This window comes from Fusarium sambucinum, chromosome IV (genome assembly GCF_050947815.1).
Source record: "Fusarium sambucinum isolate potato_lamoka chromosome IV, whole genome shotgun sequence".
Taxonomy (NCBI): Eukaryota; Fungi; Ascomycota; class Sordariomycetes; order Hypocreales; family Nectriaceae; genus Fusarium; species Fusarium sambucinum.
In genome coordinates this window covers 1757675-1781373 of record NC_139291.1, presented here as the reverse complement: position 1 = coordinate 1781373, position 23699 = coordinate 1757675, and the positions used below count along the sequence as shown (strand labels likewise).

General features: G+C 49.0%; 10 protein-coding genes across 10 annotated transcripts; 6 read left to right on the top strand and 4 right to left on the bottom strand.

Moving 5' to 3' along the window:
• Positions 1-45: 45 nt before the first annotated feature.
• Positions 46-2054, bottom strand: FSST1_000630 (TLC domain-containing protein; the record flags this gene model as incomplete). Its single annotated transcript, XM_083232660.1, has 4 exons — positions 46-654; positions 705-992; positions 1045-1358; positions 1703-2054. The coding sequence occupies 4 exons, from the start codon at positions 2052-2054 to the stop codon at positions 46-48; spliced, it is 1563 nt and encodes a 520-aa protein (XP_083090812.1).
• A 3267-nt stretch (positions 2055-5321) lies between these two features.
• On the top strand, positions 5322-6264 carry FSST1_000629 (inhibitor of apoptosis-promoting Bax1-domain-containing protein; the record flags this gene model as incomplete). The annotated part of the gene is made up of 3 exons (XM_083232649.1): positions 5322-5486; positions 5543-5716; positions 5773-6264. 3 exons carry the CDS (start codon positions 5322-5324, stop codon positions 6262-6264), a joined length of 831 nt encoding a protein of 276 aa, XP_083090811.1.
• An 867-nt stretch (positions 6265-7131) lies between these two features.
• FSST1_000628 (Septin-domain-containing protein) lies at positions 7132-8511 on the bottom strand (the record flags this gene model as incomplete). Its single annotated transcript, XM_083232639.1, has 5 exons — positions 7132-7384; positions 7435-7902; positions 7955-8180; positions 8236-8352; positions 8439-8511. The coding sequence occupies 5 exons, from the start codon at positions 8509-8511 to the stop codon at positions 7132-7134; spliced, it is 1137 nt and encodes a 378-aa protein (XP_083090810.1).
• A 1291-nt stretch (positions 8512-9802) lies between these two features.
• On the top strand, positions 9803-11100 carry FSST1_000627 (phosphatidylinositol-3,5-bisphosphate binding protein HSV2; the record flags this gene model as incomplete). Its single annotated transcript, XM_083232628.1, has 4 exons — positions 9803-9911; positions 9966-10004; positions 10056-10153; positions 10201-11100. The coding sequence occupies 4 exons, from the start codon at positions 9803-9805 to the stop codon at positions 11098-11100; spliced, it is 1146 nt and encodes a 381-aa protein (XP_083090809.1).
• A 147-nt stretch (positions 11101-11247) lies between these two features.
• On the bottom strand, positions 11248-12270 carry FSST1_000626 (IST3 family RNA-binding protein; the record flags this gene model as incomplete). Its single annotated transcript, XM_083232617.1, has 2 exons — positions 11248-12154; positions 12215-12270. 2 exons carry the CDS (start codon positions 12268-12270, stop codon positions 11248-11250), a joined length of 963 nt encoding a protein of 320 aa, XP_083090808.1.
• Positions 12271-12882: 612 nt separating this feature from the next.
• Positions 12883-14723, top strand: FSST1_000625 (dynein light intermediate chain-domain-containing protein; the record flags this gene model as incomplete). Its single annotated transcript, XM_083232606.1, has 6 exons — positions 12883-13027; positions 13093-13242; positions 13293-13684; positions 13732-13825; positions 13880-14514; positions 14568-14723. 6 exons carry the CDS (start codon positions 12883-12885, stop codon positions 14721-14723), a joined length of 1572 nt encoding a protein of 523 aa, XP_083090807.1.
• A 395-nt stretch (positions 14724-15118) lies between these two features.
• Positions 15119-17431, bottom strand: FSST1_000624 (thioredoxin domain-containing protein; the record flags this gene model as incomplete). Its single annotated transcript, XM_083232595.1, has 3 exons — positions 15119-15453; positions 15507-17117; positions 17179-17431. 3 exons carry the CDS (start codon positions 17429-17431, stop codon positions 15119-15121), a joined length of 2199 nt encoding a protein of 732 aa, XP_083090806.1.
• A 1324-nt stretch (positions 17432-18755) lies between these two features.
• FSST1_000623 (uncharacterized protein) lies at positions 18756-19295 on the top strand (the record flags this gene model as incomplete). Its single annotated transcript, XM_083232584.1, has 1 exon — positions 18756-19295. One exon carries the CDS (start codon positions 18756-18758, stop codon positions 19293-19295), a length of 540 nt encoding a protein of 179 aa, XP_083090805.1.
• A 765-nt stretch (positions 19296-20060) lies between these two features.
• Positions 20061-21543, top strand: FSST1_000622 (uncharacterized protein; the record flags this gene model as incomplete). The annotated part of the gene is made up of 5 exons (XM_083232573.1): positions 20061-20132; positions 20222-20294; positions 20345-20354; positions 20407-21362; positions 21413-21543. The coding sequence occupies 5 exons, from the start codon at positions 20061-20063 to the stop codon at positions 21541-21543; spliced, it is 1242 nt and encodes a 413-aa protein (XP_083090804.1).
• Positions 21544-22156: 613 nt separating this feature from the next.
• FSST1_000621 (uncharacterized protein) lies at positions 22157-23557 on the top strand (the record flags this gene model as incomplete). Its single annotated transcript, XM_083232562.1, has 4 exons — positions 22157-22224; positions 22272-22387; positions 22439-23100; positions 23150-23557. 4 exons carry the CDS (start codon positions 22157-22159, stop codon positions 23555-23557), a joined length of 1254 nt encoding a protein of 417 aa, XP_083090803.1.
• Between the last annotated feature and the right edge of the window lie 142 nt (positions 23558-23699).

Genomic DNA, 23699 nt, shown 5'->3' with positions numbered 1-23699 from the left:
ATATGGGATGTGGAATGCCGTGAAACTCCCGAATCATTTCTTTGTTTAGTCGACCTGCTTCTCGCAGCCAATGCGGCCCAGCAACTCCTTTCGATCGCTGTGGCCAGGCAGGCTGACTCCGGAGCTACTGGCTTGCTTCTTGACGCCTGATCGGCGCTCCCAGTTGCGAAGATCAAGCGCCTCAACGCCGACTTCCTCCTCCAAAGGCTGAGCTTCCTCGTAGACAAACTCCTCCTCTTCCTCCTCCTCGCCACCCTCGTCGTCACTTCGGACGTCCTCGGCATCACCGCCCTTGAGGACCTTGATGATGACGCGAACGATCATGGTGAACCAGCCGATGGTGATGGCCTGAAGGAAGAGAAGAGGTCCAAGGAAACCCCACTTGACAGTCTCGTTGTAACAGACAAGGCCTTCAGGGTTGATGAAAGGTTCGGCGAGGTATCCCCAGCCAGCTGGAGTGTTGAGAGGACCAACCATGTTTTCGTTGTTGCCCTTGAAGCAGCCGGTAGGCATGATTCGAGGGGTGTCGGCGTAAATGGACCAGCAGACCGCGATGTACAAGACATGACGGGCAAAGAACCAAGAAACAACAAACAGACCGAACATGACGTCGCAGACCTTCTTGTAACCACAGTACTTGAGACACTTGGCAAGCTGTGACGTGTTAGTTGGGCGACTAAAATGTACGGACGTGAACAACTTACAGGAAGAAAGAGATCAACAACATCCATGATGACGAGGATGAAGTTACCGACGCGGGTGTGGTGATAAGCGTAGCAAGCAAAGATGAGAGCAGTGGTGACGATGTGGTGAGTGAACATCTGCCAATGATCCTTGCGGCGCTCTTCGATGTTGATGACAATCATCTGTTGCAGCCAGAAAGCCCACTGGCAAAGAAGGTAGGCCTTCATAATTCCATCAAGCTCGCGATTGGGCCAGTCAGTCCACAGGTTCTCCATGCTCATGTAGTGAGGAGAGGTGCAGTAAATGTACTGTATAAATGTCAGTGCGTGATTCTCCCTGTGTTGCTAAATCCAAGCTTACCACTCCCCAAGGCCAGAAAACGGTATAGTACACCATGAGCCAAGCCTGTTCACTGAAGCGAGTCAAGTTCTTGCGGTTGTCGACACCCTGCCATCTTCCAATAGGCGCGAGGACGTATTCCATGGTAGCAGCGCGAAGGCCAGTGAAAAGGATAATGCAAAAGGTGATGAAGTAGGCATCGTCGTAACCAATGCGATATTGTCCGGATTGAGAGTTGTGGTAGCTAAGATGAAAGAACTTCTGCGTGTAATCTCGAGCTTTGGGGATGAAGGTTTGGGCGAGAAAGATGAGAGCTAGAAGGTTGAAAGAGAGTCCTAAAATAAGGGTACCACGTCAGCTTGAGTTCGTCCAAACAAGATAAGACGATCAGATCGGTGCACACTCAGATGCAGCTCAGCGTGCGGCCAGCCTGTCATGAAGCGCCGCCATCTGGTAGCGTACCAGGACCCCAAAAGCCCGGCCGGTAGGGATGCCGCGGTGCCCCGCGGGGTGCGGCTCCAAATGCGACACCCGTCCCGAAATGCAGTTAAGCAGGCTAGGTCCAGATTTGACCTGACACCCTGCCCTGTCTTGACATCTCGACACCCCCACGGTATTTATTCGCGATCCACGATTGGCAAGAAAGGGGAAGGCTGGTTGGTTCAGGGGGGGAACGTACCGATTTGGTTCTCGACAAACCAGCGCGAGAGGTGCTTCCAGGTGCTTTCCTCCTTGCGCTTAAGTCGGCGGACAAGCACCGTCTTGTTACCGGCTGTTTGCATGTAAAGGGGACCGTTCATGTTTGGCGTGCTGTTGTCCTTCTTGAGTCGTGGCCGCGAGGCAGCACCAGTGGTAGGTGAAGTGGCAGCACTGGCGCTACCATTTGAGGCTGCGATGTGCTCATCTTCTGTGGTTGTGATGATGGTAGCTTGTTGACGAATGATTTTCTCTTTTACAACTGGCTTGTCGCTGGCGGCAGAAGGGCCAGGGGCAATCTTGTCCTCGACCTGCATGACTGGATCGATGCTCATGGCTGAGCGAGCGCTTTGTGCAGAATTGATGCTCTTTTTCGTGCGTTTTCGTTTCGTCTCGTATAAGAGGCTTCCGTGTCCTTTTTTTCCTTCCTGGAAAGGTGGAAAGCGTTGGCTGTGGCTGATGGTGGTGGGTGGAAGGAGGGAGGGGTCCTGTGTTAGGTCCGCGAGTCGGAAGCCACAAGATCCAATGCAAAATTTGGAAAGGACAAAGATCAAGGAGTTGAGTTGAAGAGGCAAGGCTTGGTTTTTGTTGTGCTTTATACTTTCGTCAAGCAAAAGTCAAGGTCGGCGAAGGGATATAGCGATAATAATAAAAAAGGTAAATCGAGATGCCCGTCAAAAAGTCAAGGCTCCGTTGTCTGTCGCTAAGTTCGCTCTGAGGTCTCGCGGAATCAAGGTTGTTTGGGTTTACCAAAGCTCAACCCAGTTAGCAAGACTGAGCAGAACAATGGGGAGAGATGATGCCGGGAGCAATGCGTATGGAGGAGAAGAAGGAGAAGGAGGAGGGGAGAAGTAGGAGAAAGTCCAAGGATCAGGTAGCCAAAGAAAAGAAAATGGGATCCCAATGAATTTTGAACGAACCCCCATGAATGAATTGGCTCTAACAAAAGAGATCCATAAACCCAAGGCTTGTACAGAGTAGGGGGTAGCGCGCTGTTCTGTTGCAGTAGTGGGGAGGCCCTTTACGTGGAGTAGGCGAGTGCAGTGCCAGGGTGTCCACTGTATTTTAGGTACGTACATGAGTGTGTTGAGGGAGGATTGCCCCACAGCGGGCATTACCCAAGGCGGTGAGCAAGAGCCTGTTTGCAAGCAGTGCAGCTCCAGCTTAGCTGCAGTGAATATTGTTGATCAAAAGGAGAAGCAATGGAGCTGATTGAATGATGATGAATCTGTCCTCTATTCGTTATGGGAGACTTGAATCTGACGTTTATCACAGGTTTCAAGGGGATTAAACTGTCTACTCGAGTTCAATTGGGATTTAGTTTTGCTCTATCAGACCCTCAATCGCTTCAATGAGAATATCTCGTCTTGTTTTATCACCAATCTCAGATCAGATTGGATGTGCAGCATCCCATGAGTTTCCTTGGGCGGTGTTTTCTCTCGAACCCCTGCCTGCATTTCACTACATGCAGTATAGAACACCTGTCCCGAATAAGAGTAAGGTGGATATATGTCACCCTCCTTCAGTACCGTAGAAACAGTTCCTCATTCACTGGATTAGTAGGCGACAGGCCTTGTGGTTTATTCCAAGGAACCTAGTCTTGAGATTCTAGACGACACTGGACTAATAAATGGAATGGCCGTAGCTCCAGGGGACGGTCCTCCATTGGACCTTCTATTTCGTTGAGACGGCTCGAAGAGGAGACGAGCCAATAGGAAAAGTCCATTTCCATTTCAAGGTCCCCTTATTCCAACTACCCCTCTCTATCTCTCTACCTAGGTACCTATCTTGCTCTCTTCCATTATTGACAGCCCAGTCCAGTCCTCTCTTAAGCTTTTAGCTCAACAGCTAGACTTAGTCTAGCACCCTTACCTATGCCTATCTAATCTGCGGCGTGTACCGTCAGAAATATACTGCACCGTAGATCTCTTTTGCCAAGTTACCCCTTTTCTCTCTGCCAATGGTGATCAAGTTAAAGGGGAATCGGGTGGCGGCTGACTCCCGGAAGCCCTAGTTTTTCGCATTGACAAGAGAATAATAAAAAGTCAAACTAGGGAAAGAATTCCAGGCCAAGTGAGTAGTATTCTATATGTCATCCTCGTTCGATCTCGGGCAAACACCCAGTATGTAGATAGTAGTAACTACTACCCAAGTGCATTAGTATAATGCAGTGCTTAAGCGCTGCAGAAATGCCAGAATGTTGACGTCCAGGGAGCAAAATGTCACCACAAGGTCCAGGTTAAAGTCTTTGATTGTTAGGTTGTTTTTTAAGTGTTCCCCCGCTAAACATGGAGCCTGCTGCAAGCCAACGATTCTCATGAAATCGATTGGTCAATTCAGCCCCTGGAATGCTGCAACCTCGGTACGGGAGCACGGGCTGGACTTGGGCGAGATGATTTCCATGGCTTTGACTTTTTCGCTTCTGTTAAAGAGATTTTCGACTAATTAAAGTTCTAGTTTATCTGCAGCATGCACAAGATAACAATGCATACCTATTACAATAAATCCGAGGCATTAACATGTCCCCAAATATAGTCTCAGTATGCGGTACAGTACAGTAGTTAGCTTATAGATCCACCATGGAAACGTCTCCTCCACCGTCTTTTCAATACGAGACGACTCGATCCGATGCCTTTGTTTCAAGTCTCCGTGTCAAGTTCGACTACCCCTCTTGAAGAAAGATAACAAGGTGCTGCTGGTACTTATTTAGCCGCCAGCAAGGTATAGTCTCTGGTGTCAATGAGTCTGTCTAATCGCTCCAACATGATCATCAGTACAGGCTAACTTAGTAACCAAATGACTGGAGTTCAGTGTGATCCGATGTGATATGCAGCCCCATACTCATATCACTTGCCAATACTACATACATACCTCATACGTGCATAGCTTTTAAACTCACGCGGAGCAATTGGTCTCTACAGTCGAATGCAGTAACTGTCTGATCTTATTCCATTATCGTGGACATCAGTCAACTACCTGAATGATTAATTCTGCGATATTTGGATCTTTTCGCTAATGCTTCATTCTGCACATTCGTTTCTTAAGTATGACTGTTCGACAAGAGAAATGTTCAAGACAAATGTTCCCCGTTCAAATTATTGTTCATATATCGTTCTGTTTTCCAACAAATTAGTGTTATGCGAACTTCTTAAGTCTGGAGAAAAGGTCCACTGATCCGCTGAAGTCTTTAACTTCGGTAGCATTTATATACGGCTTTATTAGGCATGGCAATTACTGAGAATGAAAAGATTAAATACAGGTAGGCATGTTCTCCTAAAATTGACATAGGAAACCAGCTTGTCAAAATGAGGACAAGCTTCTGCATGCAGCTAAATCAAGCTGACGCCATGCTTTTGCACCGCCACTCGTTCGCAAGCTGCCTAAAACGCCACGCTTTCCTCATTCATTTCCCCACATGACCTACATGAGCATTATCCCTTGGACGCCTCGCATCATCGAAGACCATCCCGAACTTTCCATCAGCAAAAGCACTTAAACCTCGAGGCAACCCTTCCACAGTCCGCGACCTTTTCGACGACCTCATACTCTCAACGCACCAACAACCGAAGGAACTTTTGATTGTGAATCTACTCATCGCTGCTATGGCTTCCAAGACCAAGTATCAGGCAGCGCCCCAGAGCGACCCAGACGACGACTACACCCACGCGCCCCCCGCCTACGCTGAAGGTTCCGCTGCTCGCGATGAGACACAGGGCCTTTTTGGTGCGCCCCGCGACAGCGAGGACAACCTCCCCGATGACTTCAAGGTAGTGATAGATGATATTCGCGCCGATATACAATAAGTCACTGACATCATTTACAGTTCGGCGGCTCTGTAGCTGAAGCTACAGTTGACATTCGCAACCAGTTCGTTCGCAAGGTTTACACCATCCTCACTGTTCAGCTCCTTGCCACTGCTGGAGTGAGCAGCCTCACCTTCTTCAGCGCCGGCTACAAGGACTGGATCCAGAGCCACCCTGGCGTCGTTTGGGCTTCAGTATGTTCACTCTCATGACTGAAATCAATTCACATGAACCGCTAACACGAATGCAGCTTTTTGGTGCTATGATCTTCATGGGCCTCACCTACTGGAAGCGCAAGTCCTACCCGACCAATCTTCTTTTCCTCTCTCTTTTCACTCTTGCCGAAGCCTACACCATATCTGTTATAGTGTCCTTCTACAAGACGTCCATCGTACTAAACGCCGTTGTTCTCACTGCCGGAATCTTTGTCTTCCTCACTCTTTTCGCCTGCCAGACAAAGTACGACTTTACCTCATGGATGCCTTATCTCTTCGGTGCCCTCTGGGGTCTCGTCATTTTCGGTTTCATGGCCATGTTCTTCCCTTACAGCTCCACTGGTGAGCTCATCTATGGTGGTCTCGCCGCTCTCATCTTCAGTGGTTACATCCTCGTCGACACTCAGCTTATCATGCGTCATCATCACGTCGAGGAGGAGATCGCCGCTGCCATCAGCCTTTACCTCGATATCATCAACCTCTTCCTTGCCATCTTGCGCATCCTCAACAGCCAGTCTAACAACTAAGCGTTGTTAGTCTTTAAAAGTCTCGACATGGCATTGAACCAAGAGCCACGGCATGGTAGCTTGATACTTGATGTTTATTCCCGTGTTGCAAAGATTGTGTGCTATACCGGCTGACTCATTTGAGTCGTACCTTAATATGTATGGATTATGACGGTTCCCTTTTCGGGACCGTAAGAATTGGCGTTTTCTGAAGAGTTTGCTTTCTTTTCCTTGACACCATTTCCCGTAGCAGCTCGACCTTGAATCGAGACAAAACAATACACAGAATTATACAGTCACATCATCATTTTAGAGATACGGTTAGGCGAACATTGAACAATAAATCGAATTACAAGAAATATTGAATTTATTTGATATCAGCATTAGAAGGCCAGTAGAAAAAAGAAACAATCAAGGACGTGGCGTCCAAGGATGGACAACGTTGTACGCCAACGTAAGTCTAACATGACCACAAAATGGCACCAGGACACGGCGAATGTCCTATCCGCCGCTGATCTGCATCCATCGTATCGTAGCGCACGGATGTCTTCATCCTTAGAGACACTCTATGCGAGCCGTGTTCCTACAACAGCCACACATGGCAATCCTCCCTTGATTATGCTTCTAACAGGTTTGCCGCCTGCAATCAGACTCCCACAGCAATGCAGCGGAAGCGTCATGAATCATCTGATGGATTGCGGGCAGCTAATGGCGAAGCAGGTTGGCGATGAAAAAAAGAAAACGACAACTCAGTTATTCAGCAGCAGGGGGAATATTCTCATCTTTCTCTTCAATCATAGGAGAGGAAAAACCAACGCCAGCAATCGACAATAGTCCAACGTCGCATTTTAAAGCACCGCAAAAGACCTAAAATGTGAAGTGGTTGGTCTAGTTGAGCTGCTCCTCACCACCGTTGGGCTCAGGTGTGCCAGCGTTCTGAGCAGCGGCCTCTCGTTGCATACGGGCCTCGATCTCACGAAGCTGGGACTCGCGAGCCAGAAGCTCTTGTCGCTTCTCGTTGATCTCACGCTGCACCTTGAGTTCGATCTCGCGCAGCTTCTCCTCCTCTCGTCGGAGTTGCTCTTCCTTGAGGCGGACGGACTGGGAGGCGAGATCCTCAGGGTTCATTGAGCTGTCGGCACTAGAAGAAGGTCAGCATTGCATCTTGTACTGGATTTTGGTTAAACTCACTTTCCAGAAGCACCATCAACGGTCTTGGACAGCTTCTCGGTACGGTAGTTCTCGTACAAGAAATCATGGGTGATTTCCTTCAGATCAGCCAAGTGGCTGTGGAGCAGCGCAGATCGAATAGCGAGGAAATCAGAGTGACGAGGGTTGTCAACCTCGACAACACCCCAAGGGTAGTGACGGGCGCGAACCTTACGGCCACCAATCTCAACAACATCCTCAGATCCAACAATGGCAAAAGGCATGAGGCCACGGAGCTCAGCGTTCTCCTCGACGGTATCCTCGTCATCCTCCTCAATATCGTAGGGGAAGTTGTAGACGGGAATACGGTAGTGCTCGATATCCTCCATAACAAGCTTCTTGGACTCGGCAAGCTCAGCGGGGGTGAGTGAATCGGCGCGGCCAATGACGGGGATAACGTTGACGCGGGGGGCGAGTCGCTTCATGAGCTCGATATCGAGTTCTCGGAGACTTTGTAACAGTTAGCGGGGATCAGGCATTGGCACAAGTGATGAACACGTACCCATGGCCTGTAGGAGTAATGAAGTACAGCATAGCGTGCACTCGGTTGTCTCTGAATCGAGGGTTACGCTTGATACGGGACTCTTCGGCGAGAATGTCGTCGTATTGCCTCTCGAGGTAGCCAACGATCTCTGAAAAGCTAGCTTCGTTGTCAATCTGGTCACCGAAGCCAGGTGTGTCGACGATGGTCAGAGAGATACGAGTACCCTCCTCATCAAGCTCAAGCTCTATTACTAGGTCAGTCGAGTGTATCAAAGCTATCGAGAAAGTTGTTGCACCCACCGACAGTGATGGGCTTGATCTTAACACCATCCTCAACGTGCGCGCCGCTAGCATCGTCGGATTCCTTGTGCTCAAGCACGCTCTTTCCGCAGAGAGTGTTGACAAAAGTGGTACGGCCTGATAATTGTAAGCTTTGTTGTTTACATTTGATCGTAGGGAGGTGCTGTATGGGCAATTGCAGCATTCCCTATGTGGCAACGTACCAGTGCCTGAAGCACCGCAGACCATCAGGCAAAACTGAATACCCTTCTTGACATTCTTCTTTCGGCGGATCATCTTCTATTGGGGATTAGGTATTAGCCAACTGCAATGATTACACGGTAGTCGCGTGAAACTTTGGTCCCGTGAACCATGTGGAAACGGTAGCTTTATCGGCGGGAACAGTCAACATCTAAGGGAGGTGGAACATACGCCCATGGACGACATTTTGAAGATCGGTTTCGGGGTGACGGGATGAAGCTTAAAGGTGAATGAGCGGCAACGGTAGGATTATGTCGAGAACACCAATCGAGCAACGACTCAAATCGAGTATGGTTTTGCGGTGGTTGAAGTGGAAACTTGGGGAACCTGAACCAAGGGGAAAATGTTAAAGGAGGCTAGGAGCCAGGAGAGAAGGATACGGGTCGTGTTGGATTTGGGTTGTTCAAGGGGTTTGGCCAATTTCACACCTGGCCAATCGCTCCTGCTCTAGGATTCAGGGGAAGTACCTAAGCTAGAGTGCCAGTGTCCCATTTCCAGAGGGGGACGGCAGGTGCACCCCTACAAAATCCACACTTTGGGTGCCCCGACGCCCTGTCAAGCCAGACCGCCTTCCCGCCCAAGGGATCACTTAGCGGACCCTCACAAGCCTTGCTGTGGCGCTTGCCTTAGTAGTGGGTAGGTAGCAGAAAAGTTGGCCTCCTAAGTCTTGGGATAAAAAAATATGTAGTCTAAGAACTGTGGTCTAAGGAGCATAAAGTGACCTACTAATTCCGTCTCTTATGCTTCCAGCGGTCAATTTTTCTGATACCCTGAGGCTTGCTTGCAATCAGAGCTTGTTGTTTCGTTTCATCACGTGATGGACGCCACAGCAGCTGGGAATTGAATTGTAAGAGTGGCTGACTGCATCCTGTGGCTACATGGTACCGTGACGCGATTAAGTGCCATGTCGAAGTCAAGGAAGAGCATTCTCTTACACCAAACATTGTCTTGTGTATGTTCCCGTTTTTGTACTTGAATTACTTGCATCGTGATACGTCTCTCTTGTCCTCCATAACTTTTTAACTCGACATAACTGCCTATCTTATATACAAACCCTTCGGTTACGCAGGTACCAGCTGCATTCACCAAACAAGTGGATCTGTAAGCGACATCAAATACATTGTCAAGGTGTAGACTTTGAGTTCATCAAGCTGAGATGCAACTCTACTTGCAATAACTCTCGTTTGAAACTTCTTGCCGAAGCTTTCACCTCATTCTGAGCTTGAGTGTCGGCAAGCCAGGCCCTTCACATTACCCCTCCCGGCTCTTACGCCGACCTACCTTGCAGATACATTATACAGTACTCGTACACATCAACCTACTCACCATGAACGTACGACCACCCATCGATGTTTCAGGCTCCGAGGCTGTCTTGTCCGTTTCTTTCAACAATGATGCGAGTTGTTTCTCTGTCGGCCTTGATTCCGGTATTTGTGGTAAGTTCTGAACTACAAGCTTGGTGTATAACTTCACTGACCGTTGTGTCTCAGTCTTTCATACCAAATCCTGCCTTCTCAAAGCCTCAAGAGGTACGTTTGCTTTGGTCAAGAGGTTTTATCAGTGTTCTCACAATTCTGTAGATTTCAATGCCGGCATCGGCCTCGTTCAAATGATGGGCACGACTAATTACCTGGCTCTAGTCGGCGGTGGCAGGTCGCCCAAGTTTGCTATGAACAAAGTAGGATTATCCCGGAGCATACTAACAACATCACTAACCATCACCAGGCCATAATATGGGACGATATGAAAGGCAAGGTTGCTCTGGAAATCACGACTCTCACAGCAGTACGCGGCGTTCAACTGGGTAGGGAACGTATCGCCGTTGTCTTGCAGAACAGCGTCCGGGTCTACTCCTTCACTAAACATCCAGATCTACTTCATATATACGAAACTGCAGACAACCTTGCAGGCCTGTGCTGTCTGTCGGACAAGAAGCTCGCTTTTCCCGGTCGAACTGCTGGACAAATACAACTCGTCGAGTTAGCGACTGGTAACGTCAGCATTATTCCAGCCCATTCTTCTGCACTAAAGGCGATTGCTTTGAGCCCGGATGGAGAACTTCTAGCCAGCGCAAGCGAAAAGGGTACTCTCATCCGTGTCTATTCCACGAGCAACTGTGCAAAGCTTGCCGAGCTTCGCCGCGGTATCGACCCTGCTACTATCTTCTCCCTTGCCTTTTCTCACTGTGGTACTATGCTCGCCTGCACTTCGGACAAATCCACTCTACATGTATTCGATGTACCTCATCCGCGAAAGCCAGGGATGAACCGAAGTCAACAGATTGGTACTACTGGAGCTGATGCTGGAGATGGAACGGGGAAGTGGGGTATTCTGAGCAAGATTCCTCTGATGCCTCGAATGTTTTCCGACGTTTACTCCTTCAGCTCGACGCATTTCGAGGCTGGAGATGAAGCTGCGATAGGAGGGATTCCTTTCTCGGAGAGCACTGTCCTAGGAACATCCCGGCCACCAAAGGGTATAATTGGGTGGATCGGTGATGACAGCCTGGTGGTCATAGGTGCAGGACACGACGCACGATGGGAGAAGTTTGTTATCATAGATGGCGAAGATGGAAAGCGACACTGCGTTAGGGAAGGATGGAAACGGTACTTGGGTAACACATGAATTAATGGGAGCTGTGCGACAAAGCTAGCTAATGATGACAAGGAGTATGAACTTTGATGATGGGCAGATCAGGAACGGCGTTTGAGAGGTTCAGTAATTAGAACTGATTTGGTTCGTATAGCGTATTGCATTAGATAGTACACTGCTTTAATCCTCACGACGTCTTGGCGATCGACTTCTACTTCGTCGTTTTGGTCTTCTGTCAGGGTCTTCGTCTCTGCGCCGTTTATACCGCGACTCGTCATCGTCGTCCCTATGTCTTCGGTGCTCTCGGTCGCCATCTCTTCTTCGATCTCGATCATGGCCACGGTCCTCGTCGTCCTCTTTTATTTCTCTCCGTCTGTCTTTGTCCCCTCTCCTCTCTCGGTCATGGTCGTCGTCTCTACGTCGACGTGATTCTCTGTCTCGGTGGCGCTCCCCTCTGTCCGCAGGACTCTTATGTCGTCTTGGCCTGTGATGCCTATCCTCTTCGTCTCCATCTTTCCGTGATCGATGCGACCGATGGTGTCTGTGTTTGTCTTTACGATCCTTCTTATCTGCTTTGCGCCGTGCTTCTTCGACTTCTTTCTTCTTCTCTTCGATCAGGAACCCCTTCATGGGATCGTCGTCGTCGTGTTCTTGCATCAAAAGCGCAAGTTCTCTCTCTTCAGGCAACATCGGTCGTCGGACCTCTTCCTCTTCGCTGCTCTCATCTTCTGACACAGCTTGACCTTCTCGCTTAAGCATGTCCTCCCAGCCGACCTTGAACTCGTCTGGATCCTCGTCATCCCGCATTTTGTATCGCGCGTGGTCGACGCTGATCAGGCGACCGCTAATATCTGCTCCACCAAGGTTGTCGACCGCCAAATCGGTACTTCTCTGGTCCTCATACTTGAGCCATCCGAAACCTTTTGACTTGCCAGTCTCTTTGTCACGGGCCAATTTCAGCCAAACTGGTTCTCCGAATTGGGAGAAGATTGTAATAACATCGCCTTCGGATAGCTCGTAGGGGAGACCGCCAAAATAGACGTAGGCAGTGTCGCGGTAGTCGGTATGCCAGGAACCTTCTGGAGTGCTGAGCGCGTCTGTTAGCAGTGTTCAATGGTTGCTTTCAAGGAGTATCATGAAGACTTACATTCCGTTTTCAATTTCTTTCTGGTTAAGCGCTTGGATCGCGCGTATTTTATTCATTGTGTGATTTTAGTTGCTGGCTGCGCAACTATATGAAGAGTCAAAAATTATTGATGTTGAAAGTCGCATTCAACGTCAGAAACATCCACTGAAGCTCCAGGGGTCCGTGCACTAAACTGTTGCATGGGACAATTTCCGGACCGAACGCTAAATGGACGGGGTATCGGCCAAGTGCCAATGGGGGAGCAATTGGTACCTGGCAACCCTCCACTGAGCTGGCCACTTTGGGCTTTTTGGTGAAGCACGGCGGTCGACGATATCTATCTACTACGTACCACAAACCACCAAGACCGTTGAAACACATCTTTCCTTGCATTGGACAGCCTGAGATTGCGATACACGGCAGTCGAGTTTAACGACTACATCATCTTCACTACCGCAGCACGCAGCGCGGAAGATGCTCCTACAGCAACTCTAATACCCGGCCAACCTCCTTTAATATTATCGAGACAACCTCAAACGCGTATTCTGCCAGAACGTCTGTCCAAGACAGGCCTGTCAACAAACTTCAGATCCCAACTTCGACCGGAACACCAATCCATGACCTAAATTGCCTCGATTTCGACCTACAATTAGTCTGCCAGCGAGTTCGCTGAGCTGACTACTGGAGCCATGGCGAACAGAGTATCGATCTATACACAAGGTTCAGGCGACTCTGAAGGTCGCGATGGCGAGCAAAAGAATGACCTTTGGACGTCTATGCTCGAGTCCGTCGCGAGCGGCAAACGACTACCGGAGAAGAACCTCATCGTTCTAGGTATGCAGAGACGAGCCAGCCATATCAAGGAGCTCGATTAGCTGATCACGACTCTATCAATTCAGGCGGTTCCCCCGAACATCAAAGAGACTTTCTTGATTCTCTTTCCAGCTCCGAGCCAAGGCGCAATGCGGACCGACTTAAGATACCACCGATTGCCAATAACTTTGCGCTGGGCTATACATATTACGATGTCCTTGACGCCGACCAGGATGGTTTGTAAATACGTTCAACGCAGCTTTGGGCGTTTGGTTAACATTTCTAGATACCTTGGCACGAGTCTCGCTCTATTTTCTTTCTCAGCCGTCTACCGAGTTCGCTTCCTTAGTCGCGCCCCTCCTTACCCCAGAGACGATCCCCAACACTTCTCTGATCATCCTACTAGACTGGTCACAGCCGCATCTATGGCTGCGGCAAATATGGACTTGGGTTCTGGTGATACAGGAGGTTCTCAAGAAAGTTGACACAGATCAACACGCTCTTATGGAAGAGGTCATGTCTGCGTGGAAAGAGAGAGGCCGAGGAGGCGCGGCAACCAATCTCGACGGCACACCTTCAGCTACAGCAACTGGCAGTGATGGAGATAGCTCACTGCCTTTGGGACCAGGAGAGTGGGAGGAACCTTTGGGTCTGCCGCTCTGCGTAGTGTGTCAAAACGTGAGGTACCACTCGGAAGTTGACAATGGTTTCACTAACAAAAGTAGGCGCAAAAAATGGAATTCCTGGAAAAGAATCAGGCATGGAAAGAGCCTGATTTCGATACTGTATTGCAATATTTGCGAACAGTTTTGTTGAGACGTCAGTTCATTCTAACAATCACTAATACCAGGCCTGGCCACTAACATTTTACAGATGGCGCTTCTCTCATCTATACCTCACAAAATGCGCCCTCTCAGCTACCGTCTCTTATCCATTCCACTCTTGGAATCACATCTCTCCTGAAGCGTCACCCACTAAAGCATAACGTTATCGACCGCGACAAGATTGTCGTTCCCACCAACTGGGACTCATGGGGCAAGATTCGTGTTCTTGGCGGAACATTTGATGCCGAGCAGGTCTCTAATTCATGGTCCGAGGATATCAGCACTCCACGCGAGTCTATGCGCTTCAATGACGATGACCAAGGTGAGGTGGATGAAGCAGAGTTGGAGGAGCGACAACAGAAAAGTGCGATCGCGCGTTACGAGGGATGGTGCCGTGACCCCAACAGCGGCGGCTTGGCGGTTGTCGAAAATGCCATGCATGGCGAGAAGTGGATCACCGTGGAGAGTGATGATACTCAAGACTTTCTCGAGAAGCAGCTCAAGATCCTCGAGGCATTCAAAGCCAAGCAGCCAGAGAAGGGTTCCGATAACGCCATCGCCCGCAGCACGCGTCATATTGATTATAGCAATGACGAGAAGAGTATCAGCGAGCACATCGGCCCTGTGCAGTTCAATATGGGTGGTATTCAAGTTGACGCTGATGATATGCTGCAGCGTCTTAAGGTGAGTCGAAATCACCATCACTATTCAACACAGACAAGAACTGACATCAACAGGATCGCAATGCGTTTTCTTCGTCGCCCAGTAATGAAGAGGAGGAGGCCGAGTCACCTGCTGCTGCCATGGCCAAGGACTTTGACAATGAACAACTGCAGAGTTTCTTTACTGGTTTGATGAACCGCAAAGGCACAGCAGATGCGTCCCGCTCTTAAGTCAATGATGCATAAACAACCAGACTAAAGAAATAAGGCTGGTTTATTTCTTTCTCACAAGATAGTCTACAACATGAACTCTAGTGCTCGATAAGTGTAACGAACTTTTGGCGAGAGGGGGCGGTGGCCAATGTAGAATACGGAGTAGATACCCCTGAAATGACAAATTCTATCACATTTTGAATACCCATATCTAGAACTCTGTACAGGAAAGCGTTCATTCACTATTTAAGCCTTCCACTCCTCCATCGGTGGTTGCAACATCACACCACAAGTGTCTAGAGCCAATATGTGCTCTTTCTCATTCGATCTAACACTAGCATTTCCACGTAAACGCCTTTGGTTTAGGAGTATCGCATCCGATATACAACATTCGTTGTCTGCAGCTAGTCCCTTCAAGTTGTCAACCTCGCTGGTTTGTATGTCACATTGACTTGCGGTTTTTGGCTGCCCAGTCTCGCAGTAACAACGCTTCCAAGCAAGCCAGGGAACAGCCACGGATGTTGCCCAACTTCGACCTCAAACGCATTTATCGTCTGACGGGCCTTGGTAGCAAGGCTCTCATCCGACAACAAGCTTGCGAGTCGGAAAAGGTTCGAAACGCTGACAGCGTTCGTTGATGGAAGTGACGTATCCATGCCTTCCTTCAAGCGAAGAACTACATATGGGCTGTTGGCTCTTGTCGTAAAGAAAGCACCATCAGCATCGTAGAACAAGGAGATTTGGGTTTCTGCAGAAGTTAGCGGAATGTTACACGAATGGGGGAAATAGAGTGTGACTTACGCTGCAGAGTATCCGCAAACTCAAGATAATCCTGGTTCTCCGTCAACTCGAAAAGGTCTAGCAGACCTTGGATCAGGTAGGCATAATCATCTGCAAAGGCAGCGTTTCCCCTTTCCCCGGACCATATCCTGTAAAGAACCTTCTCGTTGGCATCCCAAAGTCTCTCTTTAATACAGGCAGCGGCGAGCTCTGCCGCACTCTTACACCTGGAGCTTTGCTCCGGCCTCAATGTTCTCAAGGCAGAAGCTGCCTTTGAGAGAGCCGACATGACTAGACCGTTCCACCCCGCTACAATCTTGTCATCTAATTCAGGGCGCACACGCTCCTGTTCTCTCTTTTTCCTCAAAGCTGCCTTCCCCTTTTCGATGTACTCTCGAACCTTGTCAACTGGGGTGCTGAAGTGGTTACTAAGCTGTTCAACGGTGGTCTTGATGCGCAGTATGTTTTGGTCAATGAAATCGTCGTTTGGGTCGTTCTCCTCGCTAACGTTTCCATCCTTGTTCACATTCCAATACGCCGCCAGGATGGGACTCATGTGGCTATCAATGTCATCCAGGACTGATTCGAACTCGCGCCACGTCCAGACGTAGTAAGCACCCTCTCGCTTCTCCTTGTCGCCCTGTCTATAATAGGAATCAGCGGCTTCACTTGAAGCAAAGCCACCCTCAGGAAAGGCGATCGGAGATGTGGTGAGATACTCGGCAAGCTCAAGAGCAATATCCAAGAACTCGCCCTGCTCGCCCCCACCGTTTGCCTTCCAAGCGTCTATATATAGGGAGAGTAACTGCGCGTTATCGATCACAAGTTTCTCAAAGTTAGGAATGCTCCAGTCTGCTGTGACGGAGCAACGAGAGAAACCAGTAGCTCCAATATGGTCGTGCAGCGCTCCGTCACGGATCTGGCGCAACGTATCCAAAGCAATCTTGGTGGCGTGTTTGCATTCGTCTTCTCCAACGACATCCTGGACGGCCTCGGGGGCTGTCAAGAGCCCCAGCAAAAACGTCAGCTTCGGAGGGATCAAAAACTTAGGTGCCAAGCCAAAACCTCCATATACTGGGTCGAAGGTGCCAACGATATTCCTGTACGCCTCCTCCAGCTGATCCAAATCCAGCTCCTCTGATACAGTTGTGCTCCTTTCTTGAGTGGCAGTCGAATTACTGGGAGCTGGTGCGCCCCAACTAGCAGGACCCAAAGCTGAGGGTGCTGAGATACTCCTTGTACCCAAAGTGCCCTCAGCTGCAAACTCCTTGAGTTGCGCAACAATCTCAGTAGCCTCCTTTCGGCATCGAGCTTCTTGGTCACTCCAGATATCTCGGAGTTTCTTGAAAATAGTAAGAGAGTCGAGAACCTCGTCAGTGCTATCGCCATTGTGGTGTCGTCGTCCTGCAGGCCCGAACCAGTAAGTGCCACCAAAAACTGGCTCCAGGTTTGGCGTAAGGAACGCATTCAAAGGCCATCCACCAACATTGTGGACGGCTTGGACGTAGTTCATATAGATAGCTTCTATGTCAGGGCGCTCCTCTCGGTCAACTATAACAGGCACGAAAGACTCGTTTAGTACAGCAGCGGACTCAGAGTTAGAGAAGGTCTCGATTGACATAAGGCGACAAACTTAAATCATTAGCTATCAAGATTCAAAGCAAATCTGCGAAGGGATGATCACGCGACTTACAGTGGCATGCCTTGTAACCGATATGAAGGAAAATGAGTTTGTTCTCTTTGCGTGAACGCTCAACTGCCTCATCGTCCAGGAGCTGCCATGCGACCAAGTCCTCAGCATGATCCCGAATGTACGGGCTCCGACTGGAGGCGGCGCGGTTTTGCAAAGGCGAGAGGGGCTTGGGTAAGCTCGAAGCTGATTCATCGCTACTCACAGGCGTCGAGCGCATGGCTATGGCAGACGCGGTGAGCTCTGAAGCTACCATGGTCAAGGTTTGGGCTGGTCTTGGTATCGGTGATTGCGTTGTTGTTGTCGTCGTCGTCAAGCTGCGCGAAAGGCAACTCGTGTCTATGACTGACTTTTGCCTTGGTGGGGAGGGCTACAGCTATCTGCAACCAAGGGCTGCGTTTGACGTACGGATAGCGATAAGGCTGATGATGATGATGTAAGAGCTGTATGTAGCTCTGCAAAGTGTCAATGAAGCTATCTCTTGACGTCGTATTGGTGTTGATGTCGGTATGGGAGAGATAAGCGAGAGGGATCCATGCAGACGGTTACAGTTGGAGGGTAGAAACATCCGGTGATTAATCACTCGGCAGTAGAGGTAGATTTATTAACAGTGGATGGAAGCTTCCCGACTTTTGGCTGGATCCCAATAGAAGCCGAGCACCTAAAAGGCAGTGACCTCAAAGACAACCTATCCAGCGGGGTCGTCTTCCATGGCAGTCGTGGCGGGGGTCATTTCAGTAGCGCTGTTTCCGTTTTAGGAAAGGCTGGGATCCTCTTTACATCGGCTCTCGTGAGTCAAGCAACAATAATGCCGTGTTCATGAGTCGTGTAGAACATTTCCCCCTCGGCTTCAGGGGCTTTTTAGGAGGAATAATGGACCTAGGTAAAGCTTGCTTTCTATTTGCTTTTTCTAGCACTGCCGAATAACGGTCGCGCTTGCGGCCTGATATTAGATAGTATGTGTTGCCTGATGTACTAATTCATTTACCCTAGACCCGGATCATGCAATCAATGGGCAACATGAATAAAACTCAAGCCTGTACTCAAGAGTCGAACGGTTGATAAGCACCTATTCGATAGGCAAAAGAAATTCATCTCCTAGCGGAACTACCTGGACTCTGACTCTAAATATTGAAACTGGTCAATACCTGGGCCACGCCATGACAATCGATTCTGTCGTCACCACAACCAAAATCATGATTCTTATCACACCAATCATAAATATCATCATCACATCCTAACAACGCATACAGAAGAAATTCAAGCTAGACACTAAACGTTAGCTTTGAACCCATCTCCTCCTGAGTTTGTTGACAGAGTGACACTAAGCAAAGCAAACAATAGGAGCCTCAGTGTCAGGGAACACAGACAAGTAGCACAGAGAAAATAAAAAAGGATATTGATTCATGGGAAGAATTAAAAACAGTTACAGCATGACTTATTCTCCAAGGCTCTTAAGTAATAGCTCCCTAAACGGGTTTGGAATGTTTGTGGAACGCCTTGGGCCAACTATCACCCCAAACCCTATTTACAGAATGTAGAATAATTCTCATCTCTTCTATTAACAGAATCATTGCGAGATGTCTAGCTTCGATCCTTCCGTCGTCAAGGCTGGCGAGAACCACACAACCATTGAAGAAACAGAAAACCAAGTTAGCCTGGCTTATGGAATGGCTATCCACGAACTCGATATCATCCTCGAACTGGTCAATTTTATCCAAGAACCTCCAGGAGACGACCATGAAGCCCTCAAAGCTTACCACGACCGAACCACCAAGGACGTCCGAAGGCTACTTGCAAGAATCAACATCAGCAGCGGGATATTGAAGGCTCGTGATGCCCAGTTCCACTACCACGCCAAACGTCTACGCACAACAGACCGCATCGATCGACTTCGACTTTGGAATCGAGAGAAGAAGCAAGAATTGGAGGCAGCCAGATTGCGGGACGGAGAACGAGGCTTCGAAGCTGCCAGCAAACGGCTTGAAGAACAGAAGCGGGTGGTAATCAAGTGCTACAAGCTGGAGAGTTTATGGGACAAAGCAATTCAGCGGGAAAAGTCTGCTAGTACTCAAAGTGACGACTTATCAAGCGATTGCGAGACAAGCATGGAAGAGTAAGGTTTTGAGCGACAAGGAACTCGCTTTCAGTGTCAGGATCATAACGGCAACTTTGTTCGGCACAGCGGAACTTGTCATACTTTGTACGCAGGTACCCATAAAGCAGCCAAATATAGTGGTTCCCGTCATATTAGACATGCGAAGAAAGACTTGATGCAGTTACTGAGTGGGCGCACAAGTGGCATTGGCCAAGCATTGACGGGTAGATGTATGACATGAAACGATTATATGTTCGAACAGAACAAGCATAACCAAACAAGTTCCACAGACCGGTAGAATTTTGATGAATGTTGAAAAGGAATAAAGTTACAGAGACGATAAACGTTAACCTCCGGATATGGTCATGTCGCGAAATTAAGTTGGATTTGCCAGGCCGTTGTAGCGTAGCCAGACAATTGTCGCAAACAGGTATATTCCGTGATAAAGCCTCATATGGCATGAAAGAACGTATCGGAATCATTTGACATGATTGGTATTTAGCGTGGCTGAATCACAGATCTGATGCGGACATGATGCTGTTAAGCTGTGTTGTTAATGCATGCATTTGATAGTAGACTCTTGTACCTACCTAGGTAGAGTGGATCAGTTGTCGTTGTCTCACCCCTCCAACTTCTCACGCTAGAACGGCAACTACCAACTTATCGATAAGCCGATCGCGGAACCCTTGCAACAGCTCTTTAGAACCAAGAGCTTCGTCTTGGTTGCCTACTTTGCTTCTTTCATCTTTTTCGTCTTTTTATCTTCTTCGATAATTATCGACCGATCATGGCCGAACCGACGTATACCGTTTTTGTACGGGTGCCCATACCTCGGGGTGACTTTGTTGACCCTCCACCGGTAAGAAACTTCCTAAACCCGGTCACCTTTAAGGCTATCATGCGCGCGCATCTGAGTAGTCATGGTGAGGCTAACGTGAAGCATGACAGGTGAACTGGGACCCTGTCAAAGATGAGGCTTTATGGAAGATCCTTTCCGGAGCTGCAAAGAAGCAGATTGATTGTAAGAAGTCACACCATTCCTGCGCATTCATTGGAGCTGACCTGGACTAGGGGACGAAATGTATGTGTCGATCCTCTGTCACAAAGTGCAGACAATACTTACTGAGATGCAGCGCCGATCGTTTTGAAGTCCCCGTAGACTTTCTCCTCCAGCAAGTTGCTTGGCTTACCGAAAGACATGCTTCGCAAGTACGCGCACAAGTACGCAAAGCTACCGCTGCTGTTCGTGGCTCTGGTCCCTCTCCTGTTCCAAGCGGCGAATCCGCCGGTCCCGGCCATCAACGAGCGCACTCCGCTTTGTCCTTTCGAAGAGACTCCCCCATGCGCAATGAAACTGGAAGTGGTACAGGAACGCCTCTTCATTCATCGATGCGACCGTTAGTTACGCGGAATACATCAACCAACACCACTGTCTTGAGGGATATGACAGGGGCACCAGCTTCACCTCGACCAGGCGTTGGATTAGCCTCGCGAACCGGCGACCGACGCCGCCTTTCATCATTACCCATCACGTCAGTTCCCGACAAGTCTCCGGAGCAAACAGCCCAGCTAGAGCCTTCACTAGAAGAACGAAGCCCATCACCGGGTCCAGCCGAGGAGAGCTCACCGACATCATCCGATGATGAATCAGTCCCTGCCCAATCCCGTATAATTCGTCGGCCCCCACGGTTTCAGCAACCTGACGGTGGACAATATGAAGATGACGACGACGACGAATCTGAGCCTGCTTTTCAACCCTATACATCTCCTTCCAGCAAAACTTCTGCCCAGGACCTTAGTTCAACTCTTAGGGAGGATAGGCATGGTTCTGGCAAACGATCCCACAGGAGCCACGGAAAACTCGCTATTCATAAATCCAATACATCCGACTCTTCAGCCAGCTCTGCTGCAATGATACAAAAGCCTGATAGAACTGATAAATCAACTGAGCAGCGGACAACTGGTCCTCTCTCACCACGTCGGACTGGCGAACTGTCCGGACGTAGCCCAGGAGGCAAGGACAGGGGTTACTCTCGTGAAGGCAGCGATGGAACCCCCAGCATGGGCAGCAGTTATAGTGATCTTGACGGTAAGTTGCTTCCAACCCTTCCGAGACCTTTGAGTTTGCTAATCACACAGTGCCAGATGCCTCTGTTACTCAATCTGCATTGGAGGAAGCATTGGCCAGCCATATGAATAGGGGGGCGGGAAGCCGCTTTAGTATAAGCCAGGCTTTCCGTAGCCGCTATAACCCCAGCTCTAACCAGTGATTCGATCGACTTGTGTTTGTGATATTGCTTTTTATGGATACTTGGCATGGAGTTTGGAAAATAGGGAACGATTGTATGCATCAAGAATGGCGTTTGCTGTAAGACGTAGGCTTTGTTGTTTTGACATGGAAGTCGGATATCCCACCTCTACTGCTCGGCAGAATAGAATGAAAGCTGGCAATGAAATGTCAGTCTCTGAGAAATTGTGTATCATGATTGTCGGTTTGATATGCCAAATGTTTGGTGATGCCGCACGTTACAATCAAGCAGAGTGATTATTAGGTCAATCTGAAGCAAGAAAACCAAGAACCCATTTTATAAACAGTATTGCATTCTCTCACAAGAGATAAAATAGGAACCTACCTACTAGTTTCTCCTCAATCAGCGTCAAGCAAGGTAAATTAGTAGGTTGTGTTGGCTTGATTTTCCTTTCGGCTGCCTGCAGCTGCCATCATCCTCTCCAGCACTTCTCAGGGCACTTAATCGCAACCACCGATAAATCGCAGACCTTCTTCCCTCAATATTCTCCCACTCTCCTCGTTCAAATATTGGGTTTTTCTACAATTTTGATTCTCCATTTCTTCAGAACCTCACATCTGTCTCGCTTCCAAGCATGTTCCGCCGACACTGGTCGGGACTCCCTAAGGATGTCTCCTTTCCAAAAGACCTCGCTGGTCTTGGGTTCGTCATCTTGAGTCACTTTACGATATCCGTCTAATCTTTTGCAGATATTTTGTAAACGATCAGGATGAAGTTCGATTAATCAAGGACCCAGATTACTACTTCAAGTTCCACATCAACAGGAACTCTCGGGTCAACGACCGCCAGAGGTTCCAGCTTCAGCGTACGTTACACCAGGCTGCGATGCCAACCAAATCATACTAATTGGATCTAGATGCCATGGAAGATGTCATCCATGAGCGCCTTGAGAAAGAGGGGCTCAATAAGTTCCAGCTCCTACCTGAAAATAAGAAACAGTGTCCCATCTTCTTCAGCCCCAGCATTGCGAAAACCGAACGCATCGTCGTCATTTTTGGGGAACATCATCAAGATCTAGGCTTTATCGCCGGTCGCGTTGTCAACGGACCTGGTGGTTTGGCCAAGGGCAGTATGATCTCTGTTGTGCAAGCACTCGCAAAGCAGCCTGCCTCCCCTAATGACCCTGAGCCTCCATGCGTGTTGCTCGCTAACATGGGTCAGAGGTACTGGTGGCCCGAAGAACAGCGTGCTATTACTATTGAAGGTTCTGCGGATATTCCTCTTCCTAGTCTGGTGCATTCTGGAAGGCAGTACAGCAAGGAGTTGAACGAGATTCCCGGAAGTGAAACTACTATTGCGCATATGACGACCATCTTCAACAAGGTCCTTGGCGTGAACCAGAATGCCAGCATCGACATCATTGCTATTGGACAAAGTTGCGAGGTGGTCCTGGAGTTCTTCGAGAACACCAAGAACTGGGCTCAATGGGGCCACCGTTTGGGCGGTATGCTTCTCATGGGGACCGTGTTCCGTGCAGACTCGCTTGCCAATGCTGAGTTCAAAGACTTTCTGGCCAAGGTAACCCCGACCTCCCTCCTTTATATCCATCACTTACTAATATGTTTAGCGTGCTCGTGGCTATCTCATGTCTGACGAACTTCTCGACACTCCCCTGGCCATGCCCGGTGGCAACCCGTCACTCCTGATCGATCCTCTCGGTTGTCCCTGTTTCTCTAGCGGAGAGAACCAGTACACGGAGATGATACTCATCAAAGCATTTGAGCCAGCTCTTGCTTATCTGCAGGAGATTGCCCTGACACCCGGCTTTGTGAATCCGGACATGGCTGTCGCAGAACGTCTTGCAACCGACATCACAGACGAGCAGTGGAGTGAGCTCCCCGATGAGGTCAAACCCGAGATCCGTACTATAGATACTGAATGGATGGAGGAGGAGGTCAAGGCACTTCGACGTTGGAAGTACTTCGAGAAGCATGGTGTCGCACCCCCTGAAGAGGACAGTGATGATGAGGATTGAATTTGAGATTCGGGAGGCACAAGGTTTTGAGCCTGGCGCGACATTGTTTGGTTTGCGGAGCAACATTGAGAGCATGACTACTGCGTTCTCATGAGTTGTAGACAAGGGGATATCTTGTTCATTAAACAGACTAGAATCAATC